General features: G+C 39.1%; 1 protein-coding gene across 3 annotated transcripts in view; it reads right to left on the reverse strand.

Annotated features, from left to right (window-relative positions):
- Nucleotides 1-27,571, reverse strand: part of slc25a21 (solute carrier family 25 member 21) — an 82,178-nt gene that overhangs the window by 17,998 nt on the left and 36,609 nt on the right. The window contains exon 2 of one of the 3 annotated variants that reach the window (XM_053509332.1): nucleotides 9,065-9,113. The exons of the other annotated variants lie outside the window; for them this stretch is intronic. Coding sequence (XP_053365307.1) covers nucleotides 9,065-9,113 — 49 coding nt within the window. The remainder of the gene's footprint in view (nucleotides 1-9,064; nucleotides 9,114-27,571) is intronic. 3 annotated transcript variants of the gene reach the window in all.

Here is a 27,571-nt window from a genome sequence, read left to right on the forward strand (position 1 = left end):
AAACGAGGATATGAAATAGCTAGGGAATGGGAGAACCCCTTCTTTGTTTTTTTTTACAGACAAGTATGCAGTGTTTCAGGGCCAGGAAGAGTGCTAGGGACTTGTCCCCTCTGAGACCCTTGTGGTAATGGGCCTACTTTGAGTCCAACAAGGTGGGGGGGTGGGTGCTAGACTACAGGACAAGCTGATGGGCTCAGGACCAGTAACGATGGTGTTAAAAAGAGCCCTTTGGGAAAGGTAGAAGGTTACTGGGTTGATCAAAAGACTTGAGTTTGATGGCCTTGACTTTAAAGAGGTAGGCTGAACTTTTAAAAAGGTCTTTTAAATTTGCCTTCTTAAAAAAACTGCAGTATTCCCCCAAAGAAATTTAAAACATTGAACCCACTATTTTAGCAGAATACTGATCCAGCAACAAATAAAAACTGAATGCAAGCATCCTGTAGTACCTGTGAACCTGTTGTTGTATGCTTCTAATTGAATAAATAGGTTTCCATTTCAGTGTCAGTAATATGATGACAAAGAACTGCTTGCATGGCATGAATGCTGACTTTAATGTTGATTTGACACATACCACCTACCCAAACATCGTTGCAGCCCAAGTACAGCTTTTTATGGCAACGATATTCCCTAATGGCGGTCTCCTCTTACAGCAAAATAATGCAACCTGCAATACTTAAAACAAAAAAAGAATGAGGAACATGTCAAAGAGTTCAAGGTTTTGGTTTGGCCTCTGAATTCCCCAGACCTCAATCTGACTGAGCATCTGTGGGATGTGTTGGACAACCAAGTCCTCCCTTGCAACTTACATGATTTAAAGGAATTGCTGCTAACATATTGGTGCCAGATACAAAAAGCACACCTTTTAGTGGTCTTGTGGATCCATTGTGAAGGTCAGAGGAGTTTGGTGGCACAAAGGGGACTTACTTATGCAGGTGGTTTTAATGTTATTGTTGATCAAGGTGTACATAAAAGTTTAAGAGCAGGAATGTAATGAATCCTTAACCTAAGATTGAAGAGTCAGGGAGCGTCGTCTCTTCACATCGGATCTGCAGTACATGAATAAATCCAAAAGCAAATCTATATTTTACAACCTGACAGTTAATTTTAATGAGCAGGATCATAAAAATGGCAGAAGTATATATGGTACCTGAGGTTAAAGCACAACATGGTAAATGCAGGCATTCGATCAAACGCAGAATGGCAAACACTAAGGTTTGTCTGATCCTTCATGTATCCTTCATCATCTTCATGTAAAATTAGTAGCATAGACTGCAAGCAATTTGAAAGGCTGGGACCTGGTTTTACTGTCCAATTCATAATTGTCTATATGGAAGATAATTTGACATGAAAAATAATATTAATCTTTTTGTTGTCAGGTAAAATGAGTCAAGGGGGAGAAGAAGATGAAGAAGATGGGAAGTAGGGCATTTAAAGGAAGTGATAAGTTGTAAGCCTTGTGCCACAGCAGGCTCCTGGGGGTTTGTCTGGGTTAAAGGAGCTTGGGTTTCAACGGCACAACAGGGTCACTGGACCCTCTGTGACCAAAGGAATGAAGGTAACCACGACAAATTGAAAAGGGCAAGGAGTTTCCCTGTCTGGATGCTTCTTTAGACTTCTTTGCATTTTACAATTTCAGATCAACTGTTGAACTAAACTATTATAAAATACTGTAATAAATAACTAGAAAGATCACAGAATTTGAAATATCCCAAAGATATCTGACTAAACACAGAATTTGGGAAGAAACCCAAAATATCTTTGAGGTCATTTCACCTTTGTAGATCTAGGAATATCCTTGGCTCCATGCACCTTCTTTGAAGTAAGGAAATGGTTGGTGATAGTGACTAAACCCAAGTCAGCATGTAACCAGTGGGTACATAAGATCAGGACAGCACAGGATGCGGGTATCAGCACTCATAGGACCGCTTCTTCAAACAGAAATTTGAGACAGTACATTAAAGCTTTGTGTTTATGCTCCTTAAATGGCATGACAGGAGCACAGCACACAAAACACCACATGTAGTAGGCTGCAGATGCTCCTAGGCGACTGACAGGCGCTGGAGACAAATGGGTTTTCATCGCTTACTTTACTACTTCTCTAAAATGGGTCATTTCAGCCTACCAGGGCACTTTTGTTTTATTTCTCTGTGTTTACTATAATGTATTCAGGTATCTGTGACAACCTCTAGCAAACCTGTTTATTACCACATTCTAATGTGCTATGACATGTGCATAAACACGGTTATACCGTCTCAAAAGATATCTGCCTTGCAGCTTTTGAATGTATACAGTATTTAGCAAAAGTATTCACCCCTTGAACTTTTCAACATTTTGTAATGTTCCAGCCAGAAAAATAAATGAGTTTATAGATATAATTGGTTTGATTGCACTATACTTCGCAAAATTATTTACAAATACGAAAACATCCCCGTTGCTGTAGTGCAACTAGTTGTCATCTGGTCTGATCTCAATATAAATATATGGTTTCTGGAAGTAGTTGTTAGAAAAAGACAACAAAAACAACCAGCATCATGATGACCATCAAAACAAATCTAGGAAAAGTCTCTGTTAAAGTAGCAGGGCATTAGTTAGAAAAGCAATCAAGAAGCCAGTGGTAACTAAAAAAACCTTGCATCATTGATGTACATGATGTACTCCTAGGTCACCGTCCACAGGTTGCAACAGCATCAATGAGATTCAAACTTGTGTTCACTGGATGAAACAGTGAAAACTTTTATGATGGACTTCTTACTTATCTATTTACTTCTTGCATGTCTTCCAATGGCATTTTAAAAAATCAGTGATAAAGTAATAGTGAAAAAGTAATACAGTCTCTTTATGTTTAATAAACCGACTACTGTGTTTCCCATTATATCAAGTGAACTTCAGATACCCGACAGTAATCGGCTATGATGATCTACAGTCTCTGCTACAACGGAATCAGTCCTAGCCTCTAACATGAGGTGTCTTTTACTTACAACCCTTGGCCATATTGTTCAAGGTCACGGAAAAGAAAAGAAAAACAATCCACTTGAAACCATTTGTTAGCACCAAATGAGATGATGTGGGTGCCAAAACCTGTTCTTGATAAAAAAATAAATAAATAATAAATAATTTAAAAACTAGGTATCAAAGTACTACTCAGTTTGACAGAGATTACACACAAAACTCACATACACAGAGAGAGAGAGAGAGATATGTTCATGAAAACCGAAGGCCATGGCAGGGACGGATTAGAGGATCAGGGCTGCACGGTTAAATGGCATGCTGCTTTACTGGGCCAGATCAGCTTCCAAACCCAAGAGCTTTGAGCCCTGCTGTTTAAGGACTGGTTGAGGGATGCTATCATAAGTGCACTGAGGTTCACGCAGCAGTCGGGGGTGGAAGCATGAAGACTTCTTGCCATCACCCACTCCTCAAAAAAAAAATCTTCCTGCCTACTCCTCTTACTGCCTTTGTTAAACACCCGCTCCCCTGAGAAACATTATTTTTTTAGACATGCTCTGATCAGAGAGGCGAAGTCACAGTAATGCCAATAAAGAATATTCATGTTTTCCCCTGGGCCTTGCCAGTTCGGGTTTGATGGGTTAGTGAGCCAAACTCCTGTGATTGACGAATAAAATTTCTTCAAATTTCTTTCTGTACAAAACATGAGCGAGTTTCGTGGAAATTGGCATGCAACATGATTGACAGCCAAGCTTATTTTTCTCTAGGGGCTTGGGTTTGATTGATTACATGATGCAATCTGGTAGCTAATTCACGTGTAAAAAATAGTCATTCATGCTCCCAGGGTCTCTTTGCAATCCAAGTCCTAGAAGATGCCCTCAGCCTTCAGGAAAAAGCTAAACTTTATTTTACTGCCACATAATGTTTCTGATTCTAGAACTTACCAACCAAAGCATATGCAGATCACAACACTGCCTCACGTGATTTGTACAGTGGGTACTATGCATGTACCCATATGGATAGGGTCAATCTGGACTCCTCAGACCATATGACATTTTTGCATTTCTCTAATGTTGTGAAACAGCTGTGTTTTCTAATGTTTTCAGAGCCAACAAGTTTTGTAAAAATGTGACATTTCTATGAGAATTGTTCAGTTTAAAGTTTCATTTCATAATATTTAATTCATGTTAATTCGCATTATACACAGTGTGAAGAAAAAAGGTCAATCAATCATTTCCACCTTGCTAAAGATGCCCTATAAACACCGGTATGAAACAGATGACAACGATGGCATGATGACTTTAAAATTATATTTTGCCTAAGGCAAATGAAGGGGCCAGTGCTTCCTTTACCAGTGGCAATGTCTTGACTTTTTTTTTTAAAGAGAACCATGTGCATCTCATCAATTCCCAGGGTATACACTCACTCACTCATCTTCTATATCGCTTTATCCTGTATTCAGCCTATCCCAGGAGACTTAGGGCACGAGGCAGGGTACACCCTGGACAGGGTGCCAATCCATCGCACGGCACAAACACACACACACACACACACATACTACAGGCAATTTGGGAACACCAATCAGCCTAACCTGCATATCTTTGGACTTTGGGAGGAAACTGGAGTACCAACCAAGCACGGGGAGAACATGCAAACTCCATGCACACAGAGACGGGAATCGAGCCTGGCCGGAAATTGAACCCGGATTTTGGAGGTGCAAGGCGAAAGTGCTAACCACTACACCATACTGCCAGCCAGGGTATACACATCATCTCAATAAAGCATGCATTTCACTGCTGCTTCAGCACAGGAGCTCTTACTGAGGATGGGCCCATATAGTATGTGGAGACTTTCTGCAATATGAAACGTAGTTGATAAAGCTGACAAACACACCTGTCTAAGTCAATCAACATAAAGTGAAATTTATATCAGATTATTTTTGTATTTTTGTAAAACCAAGTACAACAACATTACTGACAGTTGTAAGAAAACCCAAAGAATGTTATAAAATAATGTTAATCAGCCTTAATGAACCCAGTGCAGCAGATTCACATTACTTATCACAAGTCATGTCTGGTGTTTCCACAGAGTAAACCACTCCCTACATTTTGTATGCAATGGTTGCAAAGATTTATTTTTTAATTTTTTTTAAAAGCTCACTTTATTTGTGCATCAGTAAACACGTCATCAGGTGTTAGGTACCGGAGCAAGGTGGACTATTTAGTCTATTATTCTTTTTTACGTGTGTGGAGAAGATATTAAAACTTGATAGACTAAGCATACAGTGGCCTTTTAAAATACAAAATAAACAAAAAAAACAACAATTATAAGTTTAGCGTTTAAATTTTTTAACGAAAGAGTAACTTCCTTAAAGAGTAGCTTTTCTGTTGAATGTGTTCTTTATTTGGCGAAGAAGTGCAATGAACCAATGTTGAGTATTATGGGCTTAAAAAACACACACGACTTAAGGATAATAACATCTGCCTGTAACTTCGTGTCTGTGTGGATGCCCGAAAACAAACATTCATATCATGCCCTAAATGACACCTTGTGATATAATGCATTGTTTAAACCAAAGTTTTGTTATTGAGCTACCTTTCATAAAAAAGACAAGGCCACTCGCATAAATGTGATGCCAGAGAGAGGCCAAAGGGTGGGGCTTTGAATTTGAATGCCAAACCTTAGAAATCATATGAGCTCCGGTTGTGACAGAGCCATGAAAATACGCATCAGGCAGGTCCATCAACATGAACCAGTCCTGTAAATGAATAACTTTATCAATGGGAACAGGTTTATCCCCTTAAATCTAAAATATACAAACAAAACAAAACAAAAAAATAATTACATTTACAGCATTTGGTAGACACCATTACATGGGTTCACTAGGTCACTAGTACCATTGATCAAACAGTGTTGGGAAGTTTTTTTTTAAATATACATTTTTTTATTTTAATTAATTAATTTGTTTTTCTTTTTTTAATTAATTAACAGTCATCTAACAATTGCTATTGTATAAACTAGAGAAAGTTCAGTTCAAAACCTAGGGGGCAGAAAAATGTCTAGATGCATGTCTTCCTGGACCCCGGGGCCAGTCAAGGAGAGCTGAAGTGTTGGATGGAGCGTGCTGAAGTGCAGAGTGCGATCGACAACTTTTGGAGTCGAGGCCCTGAGCAACGAAAGGTTTCAGAACCAGCAGCCTAACTAAGATTCTTACCCCAGGATCCTGGAATTAAGAACCACTCATCCAGTGTAATCACTGCCCAGTGAGTGATGTATTTGGCTACAGAGTTGCTAGCATGGGCAGGTTCACTGTTAGTTAATTGTTTTGTTGTGTGGCATCTAGTGGATCCATGCCACTAAATGGATGAGAAGACTTGTGTAAGGCAGGATTGACAGAACTGGCGAATAGTGAATTGAAAGTGCAGTTCAGACAGCCCATCCACCTATCATGGACTTCTTTGAAGGCAGACTCAAAGAGTGGTGTAATCTAACAGTGTACCTGTCTCTACACTAGGAATAAGATATTAGCACCTTAAAGAAATACTGAATTCTGTAGATTGGATGAATATTAGCAGGACCCCTGCTAACATATTTCTTATGAATCCCCCATTCAACACTATATCTGCATTCAGCACGTGGTCAGCACATATCTGGAAATATTGCTTTACCTGGTGTGATCCTGCAAAAACAGACCAGTGGTGAATAACAGCAAATAAAGAGCATCCAGATCAGCTGTCTAAGCACACAGTCTTGGACAGCAAGACCCTACAGTAAATAGTGAGCTGAAAAGATCATCGGGATGACCTTTTCCAACCTTGTCATGGCCTTTAACCCTCCTGGCAGCTGGCTGAAGGTTATAGAGCACCTATGCCACCAGCAAACTCCACAAGAGCGTAATGGATGGCCAAGAGGCAATTAAGGCTAAGAGATCTGTAACAGATAAGCGCCATAGAACGATTTTTATATCAATATTAAAGCCATGATACAACTAGGTGACCAAGCCTTGATGAAAAATTTAAAGAACAAAACCGAAAATTATACACACAAAATCACCACGCAGAGAATAGACAAAGCAACAATTCGAGCTACAAAGGATCATGACAAGCATTACAAAGGTGAAAGCAAGCAAGGCAAGTGAGCATGAAGAGGTGATTTAGGCTGTGGGAGGTTCTAAGGGTGTGTTTGGGGTGGAGTAATGTTGTGTAACCAGATCTTCACCTAAAGAACAATCTAACATCTTCCTGGTCTCTAATGAGAGCGGCAGTGCAGCCGGCAGGCTGATCAGAGTCAGATGGGGTGCCCCAAGCACACTGCCCCCCGCCGAAAGTGCCGCCCGACACCCTCTGTTACCTCCAAGTGAGCTGAGACCAGCCCATGAACCATGTAACTAGGCGGTTTCCAGGTTAATGAAAAGCTGTAACTCCAGTCCCACTGTCTCCCCTGGAAGGCTAACTACATACAACTCCCAGTAGCAAATAATGAACGTTTAAATAAATAAATAAATAAAATAAATTCAATTGAAGTAGACTTGAATAGGTGGAAATTGCATGTACTACACTATTAATGTGCAGTTATTGTGATTCCCTTATTGTGATTGAACGCTGGTTTTGATATATGACTATATGTTACTGAGCAGCTCTAGGTGGGAATGGGCATACAACAACCCCCTCCTTTTCCCTCTCTCTGACTCCAGTGCCCTCATTTGCACAGAGTAAATATGTATCCTAGAGTATGCATTTTGTCAGGTTCCCTCTAAAAAAAAAAAAACCCTTTGATTTCACCAAAGCGGCTTTTGGAATAGAAAAAAAAAAAGTCCACTCTAGTTGGTATCCAATTTGGAGCAGTGAACATTAAAGCAGCAGCCAGGTACTAATAAGAGACATTCCTGCAACCAGCGTCAGAGAGGAGGTGTGTTGGCTACAAGTCCTGCACTAATAGATTTCAGCTCTACTCACCCTCCCAATTAGCCCGGTAGCATGCTTTAGGAGAAAAAGTTGGTGGGGAGAAAAAGAAAAAGGGTGAGGGGGAAAGCAACTAACAAATGATTACTAAAAATGTAAAACATTCGATTCTCGGTCATGGCCTCACAAAAAATAAATGCATTTTCATACCTCACTCACTTAAACCACTCAGTTATGTGGAATTACAATTTGCCATTTGATTTAAACTGAAAATCTGACAGCACAAAGAAACAGAGTCAGATACGTCACATATAAACATGCTGCTTTGTGTCTCTCTCTCATTCATACATACCTCAAATAAATAAAGCAGACATGCTTAAGTGGGGTTTTTCCCACTTTTAAGGAGGAGCACTACAAAGAAAATAAAGTGTGCACTTTTAACCCTAAAGAACGCGTGGCCTAACCATGGCAAAACCTTCAACTAAAGACCTTAAATCACCCTACAGGATTCTGGAGTATCACATATCAATCATGTTACTTTAATTTTTCCTTGTTTTCCTTGTGGCTTTATATACATATAAACAAAAGGCAAGTTTCTATATAAAAAAAATATCAGTAGCAAAGAGTAAAAGTATTAATATAGAGTACATGTGTGCGGGCATGTAAGCATGTTAGCAGGAGAGCCAGGGTCTTGGCAGGACACACAGAGGCCATAAAGGTTTAGGAGTGGCCCACGACCTGTTTACTACCCACTGAGTAGCTTTGGTGTGAGGGCCCCCATCACCCTCCGTCCTCAGCTTCCAATCTCGGTCATATAACACAGGGGAAGAAAATTAATTCAAGAGCTTCAACATTTGCCATGCACCAATCAGCACACATTCTTTTTTATGTTTCTTTTGGTTTTACAACCATAGGTCTAGAACAGGGCCTAGAGTTCAAAGGAATAATGAGGTAAAAATGTGAGTGATTTGGGAACATTAAAAAGTATTAAACTTTTCATGGCATGGGTAAATGATGCATTTCATTTTCCACAAAATGATTTAGCCTCTTGGCTCTAGTGCCCATACGCAGGCCTGTCCAGCCCATATTTGGAAGACACAGGGGAAAAAAGATATATATTTTAAGCATTCAAAAATATAGGCCTGTCTAGTTTCTACAACCCAAGAAAGCATTATGAGTACAAGTTATTACTGGGATTATTCTGCATTTGCTGTTACCTGGTCTTCACAACATCCAGCGGGTGCATCAGACAGATCTCCACCAGACCTAAAGAGAAAATAAATAACTACATTACTCTCTTTAATGTCCAGGCATAAAAGTTGTCCTGTTCATTATAACATGAGTTTTTATACATTTATTTTTTTATGCTTTTTAACACTACAGATTGGGGCAGGGGTAGCTTCGTGATTGCTGATCACATGGTTCAAGTTGCCTTGAGCCGTTTGTTCCTTGAGCAAGCTTATTCTGCTCAGGTATACTTGGGCATCAAGCTGGAGACACAGGACCATAAGAAACTGCAACTAAAACAACAGATATGTCTCCAGTATTTGCCAGGGAAGTAGTCATCCCCTGTTGTGCCCAATTGCATGTGGACAGACACTTACCCCGTTTAACTCGGATTATATCAAACAGTTACGGTTCCAAAACTTCAAGATCCTAGAGAAACCTCAGTAGAAACTCCATGCCACGAAAAATAAATGCTCTGATGTGGTTAACTTTAATCTGCAAATATTTAACCAAATAAAAATTAGGAGAAACCAAGATCCATACATTTATAAATACAAAGAGTCAGATTTCTGTAAACCATATGTCCATGTTTATGCGTTCGCCTGCCATGATTATACAGCGGGAATTTCCTCAAAATGCCTTCGCACTAGTTCCTCAACTACACAGCTGACAGGAACCACTTGGTCAGGGCACCGACTTTATCACTTCTTTTTGTCCCATTAACAATCTGCTTTACTGGGCAACCTTGATAATTCCAAAGTCGGAAATGGAATGGTTGCTTGGGTTATATTCTATTATCCTTCAGCCTTCACAACATGTCTTTGGACTGTGGAAGAAACCTGGAGGAAACCCACCAAGGAAGAGAGAACTGTGGGAACTCCATATAGACCAGAGGTATGGGGTGACAGTGCTAACCACTAAGACACCATGCCATCATAAACGATTATGATCAAGGTTTTTTTTGTTTTTTTTTTCCCGACTGTAAAAAAAAAAAAAAAAAAAAAGTCAATAAAAAGAGGAAATACTTGTTACTCGAAATATTAGTTATCAAAACGCAACTTCATTTACAAAACATCCTCTATACGATTGCCTTTTTAATTTTTTTGTAAACACACATGGAGATTTCTCTTCCAATCATGAGGAAATCATCAAAAGATATCTGGTTTAATGCACTGGACTTTGAAAGCATGCCTTTAAATGATCTTTGTGCTGTATATTTTCCTGGTATACGATGGCCTTCATCATGTCCCATGAGTAAAAACCAAGTGACCTCCGATCTGGGGATCTCTGAAACCACTCCACTGGGAATTCTAAAAGACACTGGGCTAAAAATGTGTTGATTTTTACATATTTATAGAGACTTTTGGGACATCCTGTGAGATACATACATCTCTAGACACAAATAAATATCCGTACAGTGGATTCAGTGAAGAAATGCTTTAATATAGAACCAAAATGATGAGTATTTACTGTACCTCTTTTCATTATAATGAAAGCATTTGCTTTCCCCCTCATACAGATAGTCAAATAATAATAAAAAAAAAGATATTCCACCATCAAAATGATGTTATTCATGATGAGCACTTATTATGTCATATGTCAATAGTATTTCATAGTGCAGCACTGCACTGCTTTAGCCTTACCTGTCAATTTTATTTGTTTTGTTGATTAGTTGCATTATTATTGCTGTTGCATCAATGCTGTATCACTGCAATGCCCAGCATACGTCACTGTTACTCAAATAATCCTTTAGAATTCTCAAGTAGTAAGCACTCCTTTGTAGTACAATACTTATAATTGTAGTTAATTGTAGCTTAGGATGCGAGATGTAAACTGACTGAAGGGATGACATTACAGCACAAAAATATTATGCTTAATACTTTGTAGCTTCCCCTTATGCTACCTTGGCAGCTCTGGCCCCTTGGGACATGATTCCAGAAGACCTTGGGGGCCCTGTGAGAGGTGAGCTCTGGTGCACTGGGTGTTCTGGTGCCTTTCAGCATTGACATGGTTTCAGAGAGTAGAAAAAGAAGAGTAAAGAAGCCTTGGGTGCCCGTGATCTGTGGTAATGTGTTAATGTTATGGCTGACTGGTGTATATTAATCCTGAAATAAAGTTGTTTTTTTTTTTTATTTTTTTAACAAAGACAACAGTTAAAAAATGCTTGAAGAGTGCAGCATGATCTGTGCATTAAATACAAATAGATAAAATTTTATGATCATTTTTAAAAGTATTTTTCTAAACATATGTAATTTACAAATTAAAATCTTAATGACATAACATGCATTTAATGTTGCATTAGCATTCCAGTGTGGAATAATTGGGAAATGCAAAAAAAAATATATATATTATAAAGGAAACTAATTCCATCCAAAACGGATGCAGGTGGCAAGCTGCATTGGCCTCAAGGGCAGTGCGCCAAAGCTAAAAAGAAGTTATGCTAGCTTGTTGACTTTTGCACTACGCATTAACCATTAAAAATGTCCTGCAATCAAAATGTTAATTATGCACTCTACTTATTTTGTCAACACCTGTTTCTTATTACATGGTTTGTAGTTGGTTTTGAAGGGTGACGAGATTCAAAATTGAAATCTGATTGCATATATACTTTATACTTTGCATTCTGAAGGCAGAATGGTCTGTAATGTAATGCTGATTTAAAGAAAGATAATCAACCTCTTATTAGTCACTTTATGTACCATTTGTATTTATCTTAATTTTGCTTTAAAAACTAAGACAGCTAACGATAAGCTGCCTTAAAGCAGAAGTTCGCTAAACGTTCTTACACCTAAAATGAATGGTAAAAACCCTGAGGTTGGGGTGTAATGTCCCCATTAAGTGGGGCTGGAGCAATGGATAATAAGATCTGGGATTCATATATGCTACACGGACAAAAAAAAAAAAGAAGAAGAAGAAGAAAAAAAAAAGAAGCAGATGTCTTGTGCTTTAATATTAAAATTTTTTTTTTTTTTTTTGCATTATCTTGTTTGATTTTACACGATGTTGTTTTTATTATATTATATATAATATATATATTTTTATTATATCATATATAATTTTATTATAAACCCTCCTGAGATACAGATGTAAAACAACAAAACTGTCACAGTCCAACCGACTGCATCATGGAGAAAATCTCTGGTAATCAATGAAATAATTATGCCACGTCAGCATTCCACAGCAGTGGTGACAAGACAAAAGTTGGACAGATTACCACAGTAAATAATGCTGATTTCACACTGGCAAAAGCTACTCTTAGCTCTGTGTTTACAGCAGCTACCAGGCAGATCAAGTTCCACAGGATGAAAATGAAACAATGGTTGAAACTCTATCTGGGTTAGCTTCTTGCTATGTAAATAGGCAAGGGCCAGTTTCAATGCCTGTTTTGCAGCAAACACCTCATGACGGTGAGGAAGTGTTACAAGTTTTTTTTTGTTTTTTTTTTGCCGCTTAAAAATACTCACAGCTTGGTTAACTAGAAGCACCACAGACACAGGTTTAAATGACTGTTTAAATAGTGGAGGAAGATAAGTGAGATCCCTAGAGCTAAGAGGTTAAGAATCTCAAAGAGATCACGGAACACCCTGCTCTTTCTCAGTTTAGCCTTTAAACTCGGATTCTCATTGCCACACTGCTATTGACTTTAATGGCTTCTCTCACAGATTTCACTGTGTGTACACAGCTGTTCAGCAATACGGCCCTCGTTCTAATTCGCTCTATTAAATATATTGTCCATAAACAAGACACTGTCTCCTTAGGGGTTTTCCAGGAAGGTAATTATCAAGAGAAATACCACAGTGCAATAACAGTTCCCTGTTGTTTCTCAATCCTTAGCATTTTCAGCTAATATTAGCACATTGTCACAGGTATCATACGCGAGTGTCACATGCGGTTTAATGTAAATCCCTTGATAAGAAATATAAAAAAAGATTTCAAGATTTTTAGAATGTCTTCAATCAAAAGTGACATAAAAGGTAAAGGGAGAAAAGTGAAGATTTCAGAACTTTCTGTATATAAAAATCTTTGGCAGTGGCTGTCCCTGTCCCTGTGGACAGCAACACAGCAAGGATTATCATTAAATAATCATGGTCTAACAGGGGAATAATTATGGTCATCCATTAATAATTATGGTCTATTAATGACTCTCATTTGTCTCATTTGAGTGAAGAGAAATGAAAGAGCTGAAGCCTGGGAAAATCGTCTGCAATGCTGAATGATCATAGTCCTTATTGAATAAAGAAAAAGATATCATGTAAAAGAAAAAAGAAAAGGAAATATGCCATTACCACAATTGTTCTATGCAACCGATCACTTAGCAATCACTTACTGGCCCTAATAAAAACACTTAAGAGGCAACACATCATTCAGGTAACAGCGGCTCATGAATCCAGACGCTGCTTTTGTTGTAGCTAAAGTCATTCCACTGAACACATCCTATAAATATATGGCCTAGTTTAATATAACCTATACTTTAATATATATCCCAATTTGAGCAGTGAGTAGCTCAGCGAGCATGCACATAAGCATGTAAATGTGCCGTAGGAGCCGTTCAGCCCTGTATGAGAGGGCCTAACACGGGCGGCAGATCAAAGCTAAGAACCAGCACAAGGCCACGAGAGCCTGTCACTCATTTGACTCTAATGAACTCCATCTTAGGGGAAAATCTCCCTACTTAAGCACCGAGACAAGAGTTATCGTCTCCTACAGAAAAGGGGAAACGCACAAACAAGGTGAAAAGAGCCAGGGATAAACCATGGCCATTTTTAGTGTGCACCATATGGATAGATTTAAGGGTGGGGGGGAGACAGATAGACCAAAAGAGGTACTGAGACACTTCCTCCACATGATCACTACATGAACAAATAAATTGCTAGGAGTGAGCAGAAGCCGTGTTGCAATTCACCGACGCCTGGGACATCAATAACCCTGCAGGAGTATGGATAAGGCACCAAAGTGGGATGTTTCGGTAGAGGAGGAAACCCTCTACTGAGAGATAAGAATGAGAGAATAGTTGGCAAAAGAACAATTTAAGGATCAAAATTATATCCAACCTAAAATATGCAATATATCCAAAACTAAATGTAATTCATAAAAAAAATATATTGTTTACATTTCCTTTGTCCTAAGTACACTATTATGCATAACTTACTCAATGCTACATTTAAGCTGTATTATGTAAATCATGTTCTTTTTTTTTTATTACTCACTTATTTAAATGTAAGTATATTTCGAAGCCCACCATGTCTTTCATAAACAGGGCTTACAGTGTTACTCACAATACTTCTTCTTTTAAACACAATAACAAAGCTCACAGTTTCAGCAAGAGATTTCTTTGGTTGTCAACACTGTGTTTAGCAACAATCCCCTAGACGCTTCATAGAACACTTAACTCAAATTTACTGCCCAGAGAAAGGATCTTGCACTGTCTCATTTAAGTGAGGAATACGAGAGAACATATATTCCACTCTCATACTCTGCAGTTACTCCTCTGGAGAATATGTTGAATATTTGTGGACTGCAATTTCTGGCCTGCCATCTGGTTGCTGTTTCAAGCTTAGTTCTGCTCCACTGGATGAAATAGTATTGGGTACTATTATTCGGTGTTATCTTTTGTCTCTGAGCCACAATAGCACTGACAGCTTCTGTCATATACAGCTACTGTAGCTAACACATAGCCAGAAACTTCTGTCGCTGTTGCATTGACCTAGGGACAAGATCGACAAATATATTGTAAAAATGATTATAGAAAATGTGATTTAACCGAACGCTCTATGAGGAAACACTATACCAAATGGCTCATTTATGTGTCACCTACCCACGGTCATCTACTTCACATGCAATGACCTGCATATTGTTTACTGTATATGTGCGTGTACAAAATTCCTGTGTATTTCAGCGTGTATATAATGATGCAAATCAGAAAAGGAAATGTACTTTGAGAAACTTCCTCAGGTGCTGAAACGGGCTTTATGTGGCTTATATGTAGTGTTTAAAACCGGCTAGAGGAGAGATTATAACAAGGCGTGTTCAGCCTGTACTTTGTGTCACAGAAGACTTGTTGAAATGTGCTGACTATTTACAAGTCTATTGAAGAAGTAACCAAAGTGTGAAGACACTAACTTCTTGTTGCTTTTTGGTAGATTTGTTGCAAATTTAGTGGAAAAAGCACAATTGTGTTTCACTTACAGCAGCATAATGGCATGTGTCGACTAACACAGGCACACACCCTGTTCATGCAATGACACAAACATTAATCATTATCACAGTTCCGAAGGAAGAGTTAGTACTGTCACATTTTCTTGTACGCTCTGTATGGCCAACTGTCCATACATTTCAAGGACACAGGATCCTCACGGCAAATATAGTATTTCAAATATTTTATCAAATGAAGAGATACACCAAAGGATGAACCAAAAGACTTGATAAATGTGCAATTTTTGATGTCTGCTCTCTCTGTAACAAAGCTTCACATTAGGACTGGGCTTCGCCCATATAGCACAATGAAGAACACATGGAAATTCACTTGGGACAGAAGAGTAACATTCTCCCACAAAGTGTTACGAGAGAGTGCTAAATCACTGGACGTGGACATGTAAATAAAGGAGGATGGTCATAGCGGTGATCAAATAATTGCTGCAAGGCTCACAACTATATTCCTACAGATCTGGACAAAGGACAGAGAAAAAAAAAAAAATCAGACGGCTTCTTCTCAGTTTGCATTCCTAATTTTGTGATAACTTTTCTAAAGGTCATACATCACCACAATGAGATTGCTATCAGCAGTTAGTTTTGGCTTGAGCAAGTACCCAGTTCTCACTCCCACGCCTTAGTGAAAAAGGAAAATAGCATAGTGACAGTCAAAGATTGCACAATGTGTACAGGTGTCATCAATCATAATGGGACAGAGACTGATGTAAAGTTCCATTAAGACCTGGGAGAAGAAGAAGAAAAACAAAAGGTTTAGAGACGCAAGTAAGGCTAGGGAAGAACAAGTCGCTTACTATTTTGATAACCTTGAAAGTACATGTTTTTGCGGTTGTAGATGAGGTTAAATGGCACAATTATTACCAGCATTACTACAAAAGTACAAACACAAGGAGGCATTCAGCTCCTTGAGTCTTCATCACTGAAGCTCTTCCAAATCAGGTGTGGAATATCTATGTTCCAGGAAAGTACAAAAATGGCTCTGACATGGGCAATTTGTTTCTAGATGGATGGCCTGGGATAAGTTGCCAATTAAACTTTTTCTCTAAAAACCTTATAAATTCACTGGTAACGGTTATAAAATGTTTTCACATTTACTGATGAACTACACACTTCACTTCAGGCATAAAAGAACTTTTCCGTGAATATTTGCTAGAAGAGGACATGTGGATGCTTTTCTGTTTGAGGTGTAATGTGTGATTTGGGTGTCTGCCATTCCAGCTCAGAAATTTGGCTGAATTCCTGGCTGAACCAGTAGCCGATTGTGCAAACCCTCATCCCTAACGTCTTCATGCTCACCTTTTTGAATACTACTTCTCAAAACACATCAGTATAGGAATGCTAAACAAACAGGCAATGCCTCTGCAATTCCCCATTTGTCATCCTGTTTAACAATGCGAATCTGATTAGCCATGAGGAGTGTTGAGAATGACATAGGCATTAGGTTCCTCCACTGCCAAGCAGGGGGGAAAGAAAAAAGCCCAAAAACGATAATAAAAAAAAAAAAACTAGGTGAAGAGTGATCTCTGTTACTGAAAATGGTCAGAAACATGTCAGAACTAAATGAGACCTCTAGAAGACTGTTAAGGATCTCTTGGGAACATCGAGATCCAGTCTGGGTGGAGAAGTCTTAAAAATGTCACGGTAATTATTGCAGAGCTGGTTACTGTAATTCCAAAAATACATATTTGACTACAGCCTAATCCAAGTCAAAACAGAAAACAAACTCATCACACTATATGTGCATATGAAGATATTTGGCAGCACAGGGGTGAGTGACGAGACTTGGCAAGGTAACAAAACATTAAAATGAAGCAATGGCAGACTTGGTCTTAGAGCACACAATCAAACCAAATATTTAATAATCAAAAGCCGTGTACTACATCTATTTAGCTTCAATAAGAATGTTAATAAAAGCAGCGCCAAAATGTTCATTTAAAAAGAAAAAAACCAAACATTTTTTACATCCTGTTTTGTGGATCATTAAAGATTCCTGCTGATACTTAGTGTATAATGTAAGAAAGAAACATTCTTCAGGCATTCATCAAGGGTTTATTGTGTAATTAGCAAAGGGCTTTACTTGGAACTTGGGCTTTACAATAGAGAAGCACTATATTGTAGAATTCTATATAGAACTTGTAAGGATTTATTATTGTCTTGAGAGGTATGCGTAGTGATTTATTCTTTTGTTGAGCTCTTTTCAGCAGAGCAGGGAAAGCAAGTAACTCTTAATATTACTAAATAATATAAGCAAAGAACAAATGATGCAAAAGTGCAACTTATGCAAGCATCTTTTGAAAAGAACTGTACATGACAAGGCTAGAAGTCAAACCTGAATCTCACAAGTGTTTTGTGTTACCAAGCAACATTTTACCAACCTTTAAAACTGCTAAATGAATTAAAGATAGGGAACTTTATTCTAAAGTGCAACAGAAACAAAAAGCAAAACATATGGTCTGGAGAGTTCATGGTCATGATTAAATGTCTGGGCTAGAGCAGATGATTCTTGACACAGGATGCAAATGCATTGGCAGGGCCAACCACACAGAAGCGGATGAGTGAGCGAGCAGAAAGGGTGAGGATAATCAAATGCAAATCCTGGTGTAACTGATATTGACACAGATCTGCCCTTTCTCTACAGAATCCTCATTCATTCTCTGGAAAACTTCTAACCAAATGAAGTCTTAGCACCTGTTGCAGTGTGCAGTGTCGCTCCCTTTATGAATGATTTGGATAAATACATCGGTAGGGTCTCCCGAATTGTGTGTGAGTGTGTGTGTGTGTGTGTGTGTGCGCATGTGGGGTGGGGGGGGGGTTGGTGACGACGACGACAGGTGATGTCCTTCAAGAACAGGCGACCAGAGTGAGCTATGCTTTCCTTTAAATGTGCTATCTTTCATACGGCATTAATAACAACAACAACAACAACAAAAAGCACTAGAATGGATTGATTACATTTTTTTAAACCCATGACCATAAAACGTAAGCAATATGCCATATCTACAGAAGTCTTTTGCAACTACAAACTAAAATACAATCTATCTTGTGCATTTTGCTGTTGTTGCTAGGAAAGAGATACTGAGCGAGATAGAAATATGTTTTCCCTTTTTAGGATCTTCACATGGCTTCATGGCTGAACAGGTTCTGTTGTTCCACCCTTACGAAGAGAACCTCAAAGGCCAGATAAGGCTGAGTGATGTAAAGCAGCTCACTGGACCCGATGCTACGATCATGAATTCTCACAATCGCAACTCAAATTTACATCCCTATTTCCACTGAAAATGCCCAGGAAGGCACAATGTTATAATTTAGGTCTCACCGAGTTGCTTTGTTATGCTTTTATTCTGAAACCTGATCGGCGTAATCCTTGTCCAATGTGCCAGATACATGAGAGTCAAGTTGCATTGATAGGAATGATAAGTGTAAAAGGCACATCTGTGTTTGGGAGTTAAAAAGCAGCTTTGTTGAGAGAGTACACGACTGTAAAGAGTACACGATTGTTTTAAAATCTTTCTGATGGATTTTATAAGCAACATAGATGTGTGTATATGTATGTGTGCGTGCGAGTGTGTGTGCACACCTTCTCACATCGAATTATCCACAAGGATGAGCTGTGTGATTAGTGTCACCTAGTGGACAGTGCCGAAAGAGTTGGGTGGAAAAGAAGAGCAAGGGAGGTAACCTCTCTCTCTTACACACACACACACACACACACACACTCAGTCACTCACAGCAACACAACTTAATTAATCCTACATGTAGAAAGTGCTGACAACCTAGATGCCATGACATTCATTCCCTTGCATTTGGATTGAGAGTTTATAATGGAAGAATGTGGAAGAAAAATGACCGACAGGTTACAGCAATTTTCCCCCTTGGCGAAAGAAGCCTAAGGGGAGAAGAAAAAAACAACAAAAAAAAACTCCTGGGCACATTTTTGTGTCTTTCAGAAAAAGCTGTTTAATTTTTCTTTAATTGTGCAGTTTATGCAAATGCAAAGTTAAAATGTAAGGTAGGTACATCTACTAAACTACAGGCACACCAAACATCCGACCTTAAACGAAGCCTAAATGTCAGTATGGTCAGGAAAAAAAGGCAGCACATGGTCAGGACAGTGTGTCTGCAGTGTTTCTAAAAACGTTCACCTATAGTCCATAAAAGCTGATAATGAACCCAATTATGGGCCAGGAACAGCAATAATAGACCTTTAGTGGGGCAGTAAATTCTTTAATTACTTGTTAACACCCCATGTCTCTTCGGACAAGTGCGGAGCAGGGCCTCTGGACGTGGACTGGCCAGAAGCCCTGGTGAAGGTAAACAAGGTGGAGAAGCCTTATTTCTACAGTCACGTCCATATATACTGAGAATTTATAGTCAGACACTGAGTACATACTTACAATATGGGGGCCAGTAGACTGAGAAGATAATGTAAGAGCCAGTCGAGGAAAAGAAATAGAAAGCAGGGCTAAGTTCAGCTGTCTGCCTGCCAGGTGCATATGCAGATGAGAACAACAGAAAAGAACAGCAGACATCTACTGAGAATGATAAAATCTCTCTTTCTGTGGAGAGCTACAAAGTCAAATACAGGCTCAGCAGGCATGCACGCACACACACACACACACACATAGATCATTTTGAATATTTCTATAATAAAAGTTATGGAACTCAGGGGTAAAATGGCTAACTGAGTAGGTAAAGGTTTCTTGATCACCATATTCTTTTGGAAAGGCTTTTCTTTAGAGCAGGGATTTACCCTTCAGTGAGGTTCGCCAACAATGTTAGATGATCTAGGCTCAGTGCAGGTCACTCAACTTCTTTCACTCCATCCTTGGCACTCTACATCTTCATGAACCTTGCTTTGTGCACAGAGGTATTCTCATGCTGCAACATTTTTGGGTCTCTTGGTATCAGTCAAAGAAATTGATGCCACAGCATACAATCTGTCGCCAAATTAAATGTTCCACATTAATGGTGTCCACAAACCCCCCCATTTTGGCCATATAGAGAATCAAGCTGATGTTTGTAAATGACTACAGTCCCTACAAAACAACTGCATTTAGCATGCTCTTATCTTCAGCAGTGACTTAATCCTGGTCAGGGTAGCACTGGATAATGAGCTCACACAGACACACACATGCATTCACACACACACGTGCACATATGCAACTATGACAAATTTAGTGTTGCCAATCCAGGTAGTGTTTTGAGAAATTGGGAGGGAACAAAAAAACCCAGAGGAAACCAAGATAGCAATATTTAGATGAGGATTGACACCAAATGCCAAATTCATCTGCAGCTCTGTTAATTATTATTACTTTTTTTATTATTAGTAGTAGTAATAGTAATCATTTACGAATAAGTTAATTAAAGATCTGGAAAAATACATTTTAATATTTTAAATGGAACAAAAACTTTGCTGAGTGTTAAACCCTGACTGGTGGAGCTGGCTACTGACAGCGCGTGTAATTAACAGGGAGAAAACAGTTCCAGGGTTAAAGCCTAAATAATGTAAAATGGAAATCTATTGTTTCATACACCAAGTAGTGTCCTTGATCAGGGGTTGGAAAGGGATTTGGAATTCAGCCTTGTTTTAGGAGCTAGTGCTGTAGCTTTGTAGCCACAAATAAAAGAACATGAATGGTCCAGACGCGATTCAGGACGACTTAGAAGCAATTAAGGAGTCAAAGTTAATTGTTTAAGATGACCTAATGTTAAGACGTGTGTTTTCTTGCTGAAAGCTTCTGTGACTGGTTCTGTGACAACCTCCTTAGTAAAGCAGACTGTAGTGTACTTTACATTTTCTCCCATGCTGGCGACCGGCAGTTACTGTAATTAATAGTTAGTAGAACACCTGGGACGTCCCAGTGCTGTTATCATCCATTATCACCACTTGTGGAACGCATCTCACCCAGTCAGACTGCTCGGTGGGAACTAACGTTTATATACTATTTTTTATAATGATAAAATCTAATATATAATAATCATATAAATAACCTACTGTTGTGTTATAATATATAATTATAATATGATATATAATAAATTCATTTTTTTATAGTTTATATAATGAATATAAATGTTGCCTGGATAGAAAATGACTCTGACATCCTAAATGTAAAATTTATACTTACTTTGTTTTAGCAAAATTTTTTATTTATCTCTTGCGTCTAACAACAGTGACACATCTATCCGGCTGTAACACGGTTCTCTGCTGATTGAGGTGCAGAATTTGGTTGGCACTTCCTCCTGGTTTGGCATGATGAATAAAATGCCATGAAATAAAAACTAAAATATAAAAGTTTTATTGAAGCATTTTCATGATTTGGCAAACGTTTTGTTTTGGTGGTGTAAGAGCATGATCCAGGATTCGAAATCCTGAGTCTCAGGCCAAAAACGTAAGGGCTGGCAACCCTGTGGATTTAGCGTGAGAGACCGAAGCAGGAAGCCATTACTGAAGTGTAAACGCATGCAGCAAGCACTGGCCAAGCACAAGAGAAACATGTTTCACCACCCTGGCGCATAGAGAAATAGGCAAGCACACATCCTTAAGACTGTGGGGTTCCACAGAACTCTCTGTACACACATAACACACACACACACACATATTCCACTCTCCTTCCAAGCATTACATAAGCAATGTTGGGCGGGCATGGTGGCGGTTTGAGGCTGATGAGAGAGGCTTATTATGTTACACACGGTGGTGGTTTGTTGCCGTAATTATGTAATCAGCAGCGTAGCCCTGCCCTGTGTTTGTATGTGTGAGAGTGTATACGTGTATGCATTGGAGATGCCACAGACAGAACTGCAAACAAAGAAAGTCACACAGTCACACACACACAGCTTTATCTTACCATCATTGCAAGTATCCTCCATCAACATACTTATGAACATAGCTATTAAATGCTATTTTGAACCTCTAACACCTTTTTTTTGAGTCCCCTCAAAGGTTCAAATAATCATGCATTGTGGGTGGATTTGGTCCCTGGAAAGATTTAAAAACATGGCCCTCCTCGAACACACACACGTAAACCTTACAGGATTGCTGACAAGCTACTAAAAAGCTCTACTACTAAAGCCAATATCCAAAAGCTTTTTACTGCTCAGGTGAAACTCTGAAGATTGTGTTTTTAATACATTCCTCCTGGCAACGGCCGAACGTGCTTTATCGGATCCTTTTATGATCTGTAACTGAGCAGGTTCAGACAAACTCTATCGAACCAAAACCACTCGGCGCACAGGCCCCAGACTTGTATTTCCATGAAATAAAAGCTTGCAGAGGACAAGAGAGTGCACTGCAGGACAATGACAAGCCGAGCTCAGCAGATCTTGGAGATGGAGGAGGCCAGATGTGCAGTGGTTCTCGCCACGGTGGGTGCTTCGAGGAACCACTAATGAAATTCAGCATCACGCACAAAAACAAGCACCATAACTCCAAAATTGTAGGGTCTAGAGCCTAGCGGTAGACACACTCCAGACCAGACGATTATGTCCAGGGATTTTTCATCCAGCAATTTGTCAAAAAAAATCCAAAGACATATTCAAAACTGTCAGGGTGAAATTGTTCATGAGGCTGTGGTATTTTAGCAGTGTGGAAATTTAAACAGTGGACTAGAAAAATATGTAGGACTATTTGTGGAAAAAAATGGCTGATTAAAGGGGACGCACACACACACACATGTAACTATACTCTAGAGTATTTTACTGTATATAGATCCAGCAGCCTGGAACAGCCTGGAAAACGAAAATGAAGTGAGAAGTGAGAAGGAGTACATCCATACACCGTAAGGACGTACGGGGGATTCTGGTGACGTCGTGAAAGTTACAAAACATTTCTTAATCTATGAGAATGATATACAGTATACACTGTAAGCACAATATGATTTGTTGGGACAGGTTGCGGCACGTGTTCGATGCAGTAGCTCACTGCGAAGGTGTAACAGCGATGATTCCCGAAAAAAGACAAGAAAAGAAAAGAAAATCGCCTTACGTCTCAACCCTGGCGCAGATGTGGACCATGAACTCTTGACACAGTCTTGGACACTTTATGTTCAACATGTGTGTGTTGCCATTTCTAGCAGCGGGGATATGTGTGTGTAGAAGATGAGGGAAGCAGCAGGATATATGGCGATCTGGGAGGCTAGCTGTAATGACACACGAGGGACAGATTAGCTTCCTTTCTGTCAGAGTGCCATCAGGGAGCAGCTGATTTACAGCCTTTACTGACCAGTCTGCATGGCCCATACACAAAGCAAACACACACACATACGCACACACACACACAATATATAAGTAAGAGCCATTCGTTTACTTCATCTTAAAATACTATGGCTCTGTGTGGGTTAACCTACGAGCTATGATGATATCGATGTGTGAAGCTAGTGAGTTTGTGTATGTGTGTGCGTGTGTATGTGTGTGCGTGCGTGTAAATGTGTGTGTGTGTTCGTTCACAGTAACCTCTTGTTGACACTCAACGTGCCGTGGCCTGTTGGTCCAGGATGGGGAGAGAGAAGATGGACAGATCCATTAAACACGATGTCACCCGCAAACACAACAATGATTAATCACACACTGCAAATTATAAGCACCTGTACGAGCAGACGCGTTTCCCCATCCCCCCTCTGACCGGCTTTCACTCTCGCTTACCCCGACAGACGCGCGCTTCAACGTCTGTCTGTCCGGCTTGTGATGACAGGGCCCCTCAAAGACATATTTGTACGCGCACACACACACACACACACACCCATGCTTACACTCAGTTTTGTCAATATTTAAGAGGTACAAAGTTAGACATCAAAAAATAGATCAGATAAATAGACTTAACATGAGCAAGACATGCTTTTTTCCACATGGTTCCATAGACAAAGCAGTCTTTTTTTAAACCGCTCGCCTCGCCGAGTCATAACAGACTTTTTGACTGACATTCCTTGTGATATGGGTCACTTCAATGGCACTTCTCCGGATTGTTTATATTGTCAGACATCAAAATGTTGATTAAAATAGTGAAAGCTGTGGCATTGGTTCAGTAGGTGTTTCAGCCTGACCGCATGGTCTCACTAATGAGCTCAACTGGCACTCAGCAGCTGCAGTGGGAGAGAACAGAGCAGCCCTTTTTTTCACGGTCACCTGAGCTCATTATGCTAATGCGCTAGCTTGGCTAACGGACGGGCTGCCTGATGTGAGGAAATGGCGCTGTGATTAATGGCTGCTAAATTGAGACTTGCAGGCCATTCCCATATCCCAGTTAAACCAGTCGCCCATCATCAGCTTCAAACTGTGAAACCTGCACAGTATAATCCAACCCCTCCCCATTACTCACTCACTTTCACATACTCTCTCTCTCTCTCTCACACACACACACACTTACTTTCCCTTTTTTTTTTTTTTTTTTTTTACAGTGCTCCTGGATCTTCCATTGATAATTAATAGTGGGAAAAGGGGTGCTTAATCTACACCCTTTCCTTCGGCAGCTATGTTAATTTAACGAGGCATTCCTTATCGAATAAAAGGAAGTGTAAAAATTGAATTACTTTAACAAATATTTGTCCTTAATTTCCTTGCAGGTTTAAATATCAAAGAGGAGCTACTTTTTTCTATAATTTTTTTTAAAGACATTCAGATAAGTCTGCAGTGTGCAAAAAGAAATTTTTTCATTTTTGTATGGAAAAAAGGCTTGAAAAGTCTAATTAGATTTCCCCCTAATGTGTCCTATAAGAGAGGCCCCTCCCCTATCTCGCAGCTCAGCTCTGCTGCTTTCTGGTGGGGCGTGGCTCAGCAGTAGCCTGTTCACTTAGAAACTGAAACGATGCATTTTGAGGAGAAGTGAAATAAGGATAAAAATGCATTCCCGCGGTGTATCTCGACTGGAGCATTAACACATACACACAGCAGGAGCTTTGAGTCCTTAGTTAACTTGACTTTAAAATGTGCCTACTTTCATGTAGAAAACGAACAAAAGTTGAAAAACGGTCAACTCCTCCAATATATAGGACACATCAGTGGGTGTTCGTGATTCAGGATTTAGACCTGGGTGAGACTGGAGAAAATATAGGAAAAGTAGATGCGTTTACAGACTTTGTACAGAACCCACTTGCGAGACAAAGGATAAACACCTACACATGGCCTTAGAGGAGCGTGCCTCTCCTTTATACATGGAATTTTTTTTTTTTTTAATTAAAGAATAAGATGCAGGGAGAATGAGTCTGTGTATATGCAAAAGGAAAGGGAGAACACAGAGGCCCCAGGTACCTGCCCATACAGTCCCTTCTCTCTAAATGTTTGTTTTGGATCAGACTGGCGGCCAACTGGTTGCAATTGACCCTCTACAGGGACGAGTTCGAGAGTGAACATGAAACTTTTCCTTCTGGGAGAAAGAAAGAGGGAAAAACAGTTCACACACACACACATGCACGCACGAACACACACGCAGACGTGCACACACACACACACACACAGACGCGTATGTGTGTACACCTAGCCTAGATAAGCTTGCATGCATGCTCACATGTGCAAACGGACATAAAGAAAAACAATATACAAAAGGATCGAGCTGATTACAAACTATATTTGAGGGCTTCATGTGCAGTACACAGTACAGTACACTGACACAGATGAACATTTATTGCTTACATATCAAATACCAAATGTGTGTAGCTTTTTGGTGCGTTTCTTTACAACACTTGAGCACTGTTAAGATTGTGCCATTGCAATTATACAGCAGGTTTGATAAACAAAAAACTAATATGACGTATTTGATATGCCCATCGCACAGACTGATCAATAGCCCATACTAAGTTAAAGAAAAGTTTAAGTGTAACAACCCATCTCTAATATTGCATTTATAATTTTTTTTTATTGCATTTGTACACTTATACATTTAATGTGTGATGTAGACGTATGTATAATTATTCAGTTAAGAGTTGTGATCAGAGTGAACGCTGTCTTGCTTTAACTAGTTCTGAATGATTTTCTTCATTAATTTGGTTAATTTAAATGAAAGGAACAATAAGCACAACAATTTGGAAATGCCAAATAGCCTAATCAGCCTGTCTGGACAGTGAAAAAAAACAACAAAATACTCGGAGGAAACCCACCAAACACAGCGAGAACACACAAACTCATGCACACAGACCTGGGGCAGAAGCTAAATGCAAAACGACAGTGTTAACCACTAAGCCATTGTCCCGCCTCACCGTGTATAACTTTGTATAAATTTACATGTTTACACGCGAAAACATGACTTTAAAACCAAAGACAGAAATGGACATTTTCTGTCGTTTCACTTTTTTCCCGAAAGGGCTTACACCATATCTGAATGATGAATGAGTCCTTAAATTCAATAGTGGACTGAAACTAAAAATTAAACTGGATTTCATGCTTTTTTTTTTTTGTAATCATTGCATTCATAACATACTCTTCAATCTTGATGTCAAACTTAATGTCATAAGATAACAGTGACAGTATGAATGCTAACCATGCTGGGAATGTAAATCATGGTTTATTTTGTGGTAGCAGTAGCACCAAATATAGCATAAGCTACCTTCTTCAGTGTTTGTCACAATTGTCACATGTTTGAAACCTTTAATGGAATGTAAACTGGCCCTTATGGAAAACATAATCCATAGCATAACCTGCATGCTGGTATAGTGTAGTTTCTTTTTGTGTGTTTAATCTTTATTGTTCATCTCCCAGAGTTGAACCCTGTACACACACATCTGGCTCTGTATCTGCCATTGAATTTTTTAGTGTCAGAAAAGGTCACCGTACACAACAGGTGGGGACAACTAGTTAATTTTCCCCTGCCTCATGCTACCAACCTTAAACACGGCTTTGTCTTTAGCATAAGCTTAAGTGTTAATAAGCAAGTGAGTGGCAACAGTCAGAATAAACCAATCAGAATTAGTGACTTGTATCACTTACAAAGCGAGCAATAGAATATATACATGAAAAAAGTTATATTTTCCATGGTGTGTAAGAAAACCTTAGAGACCTATAAATACTTAGGTATGTAGTTTACAAGGCTCTCATAGAAAAGGTAGCCCTATACGGTATGTGATGTGAGGCCTTTTGGATGTGACTACACCGGCCAAAATGACAAAATTCTGTGTTTTTTTTGTATACATCATAGTCTTGACATCTCTACATATATTTCACTAACCAATATATAAATAAATATATTTACTTTATAGACTAATGTATCCTGTTTGCTTTCCTAAAAGCATGTTGGGTAAATCAGGGCAGATGTTTTAAATGAGTTAGTGCTTCACAGTAAAATGATACTAAAAACCTACCACAAAACA

This window comes from Clarias gariepinus, chromosome 13 (assembly GCF_024256425.1).
Source record: "Clarias gariepinus isolate MV-2021 ecotype Netherlands chromosome 13, CGAR_prim_01v2, whole genome shotgun sequence".
NCBI lineage: Eukaryota > Metazoa > Chordata > Actinopteri > Siluriformes > Clariidae > Clarias > Clarias gariepinus.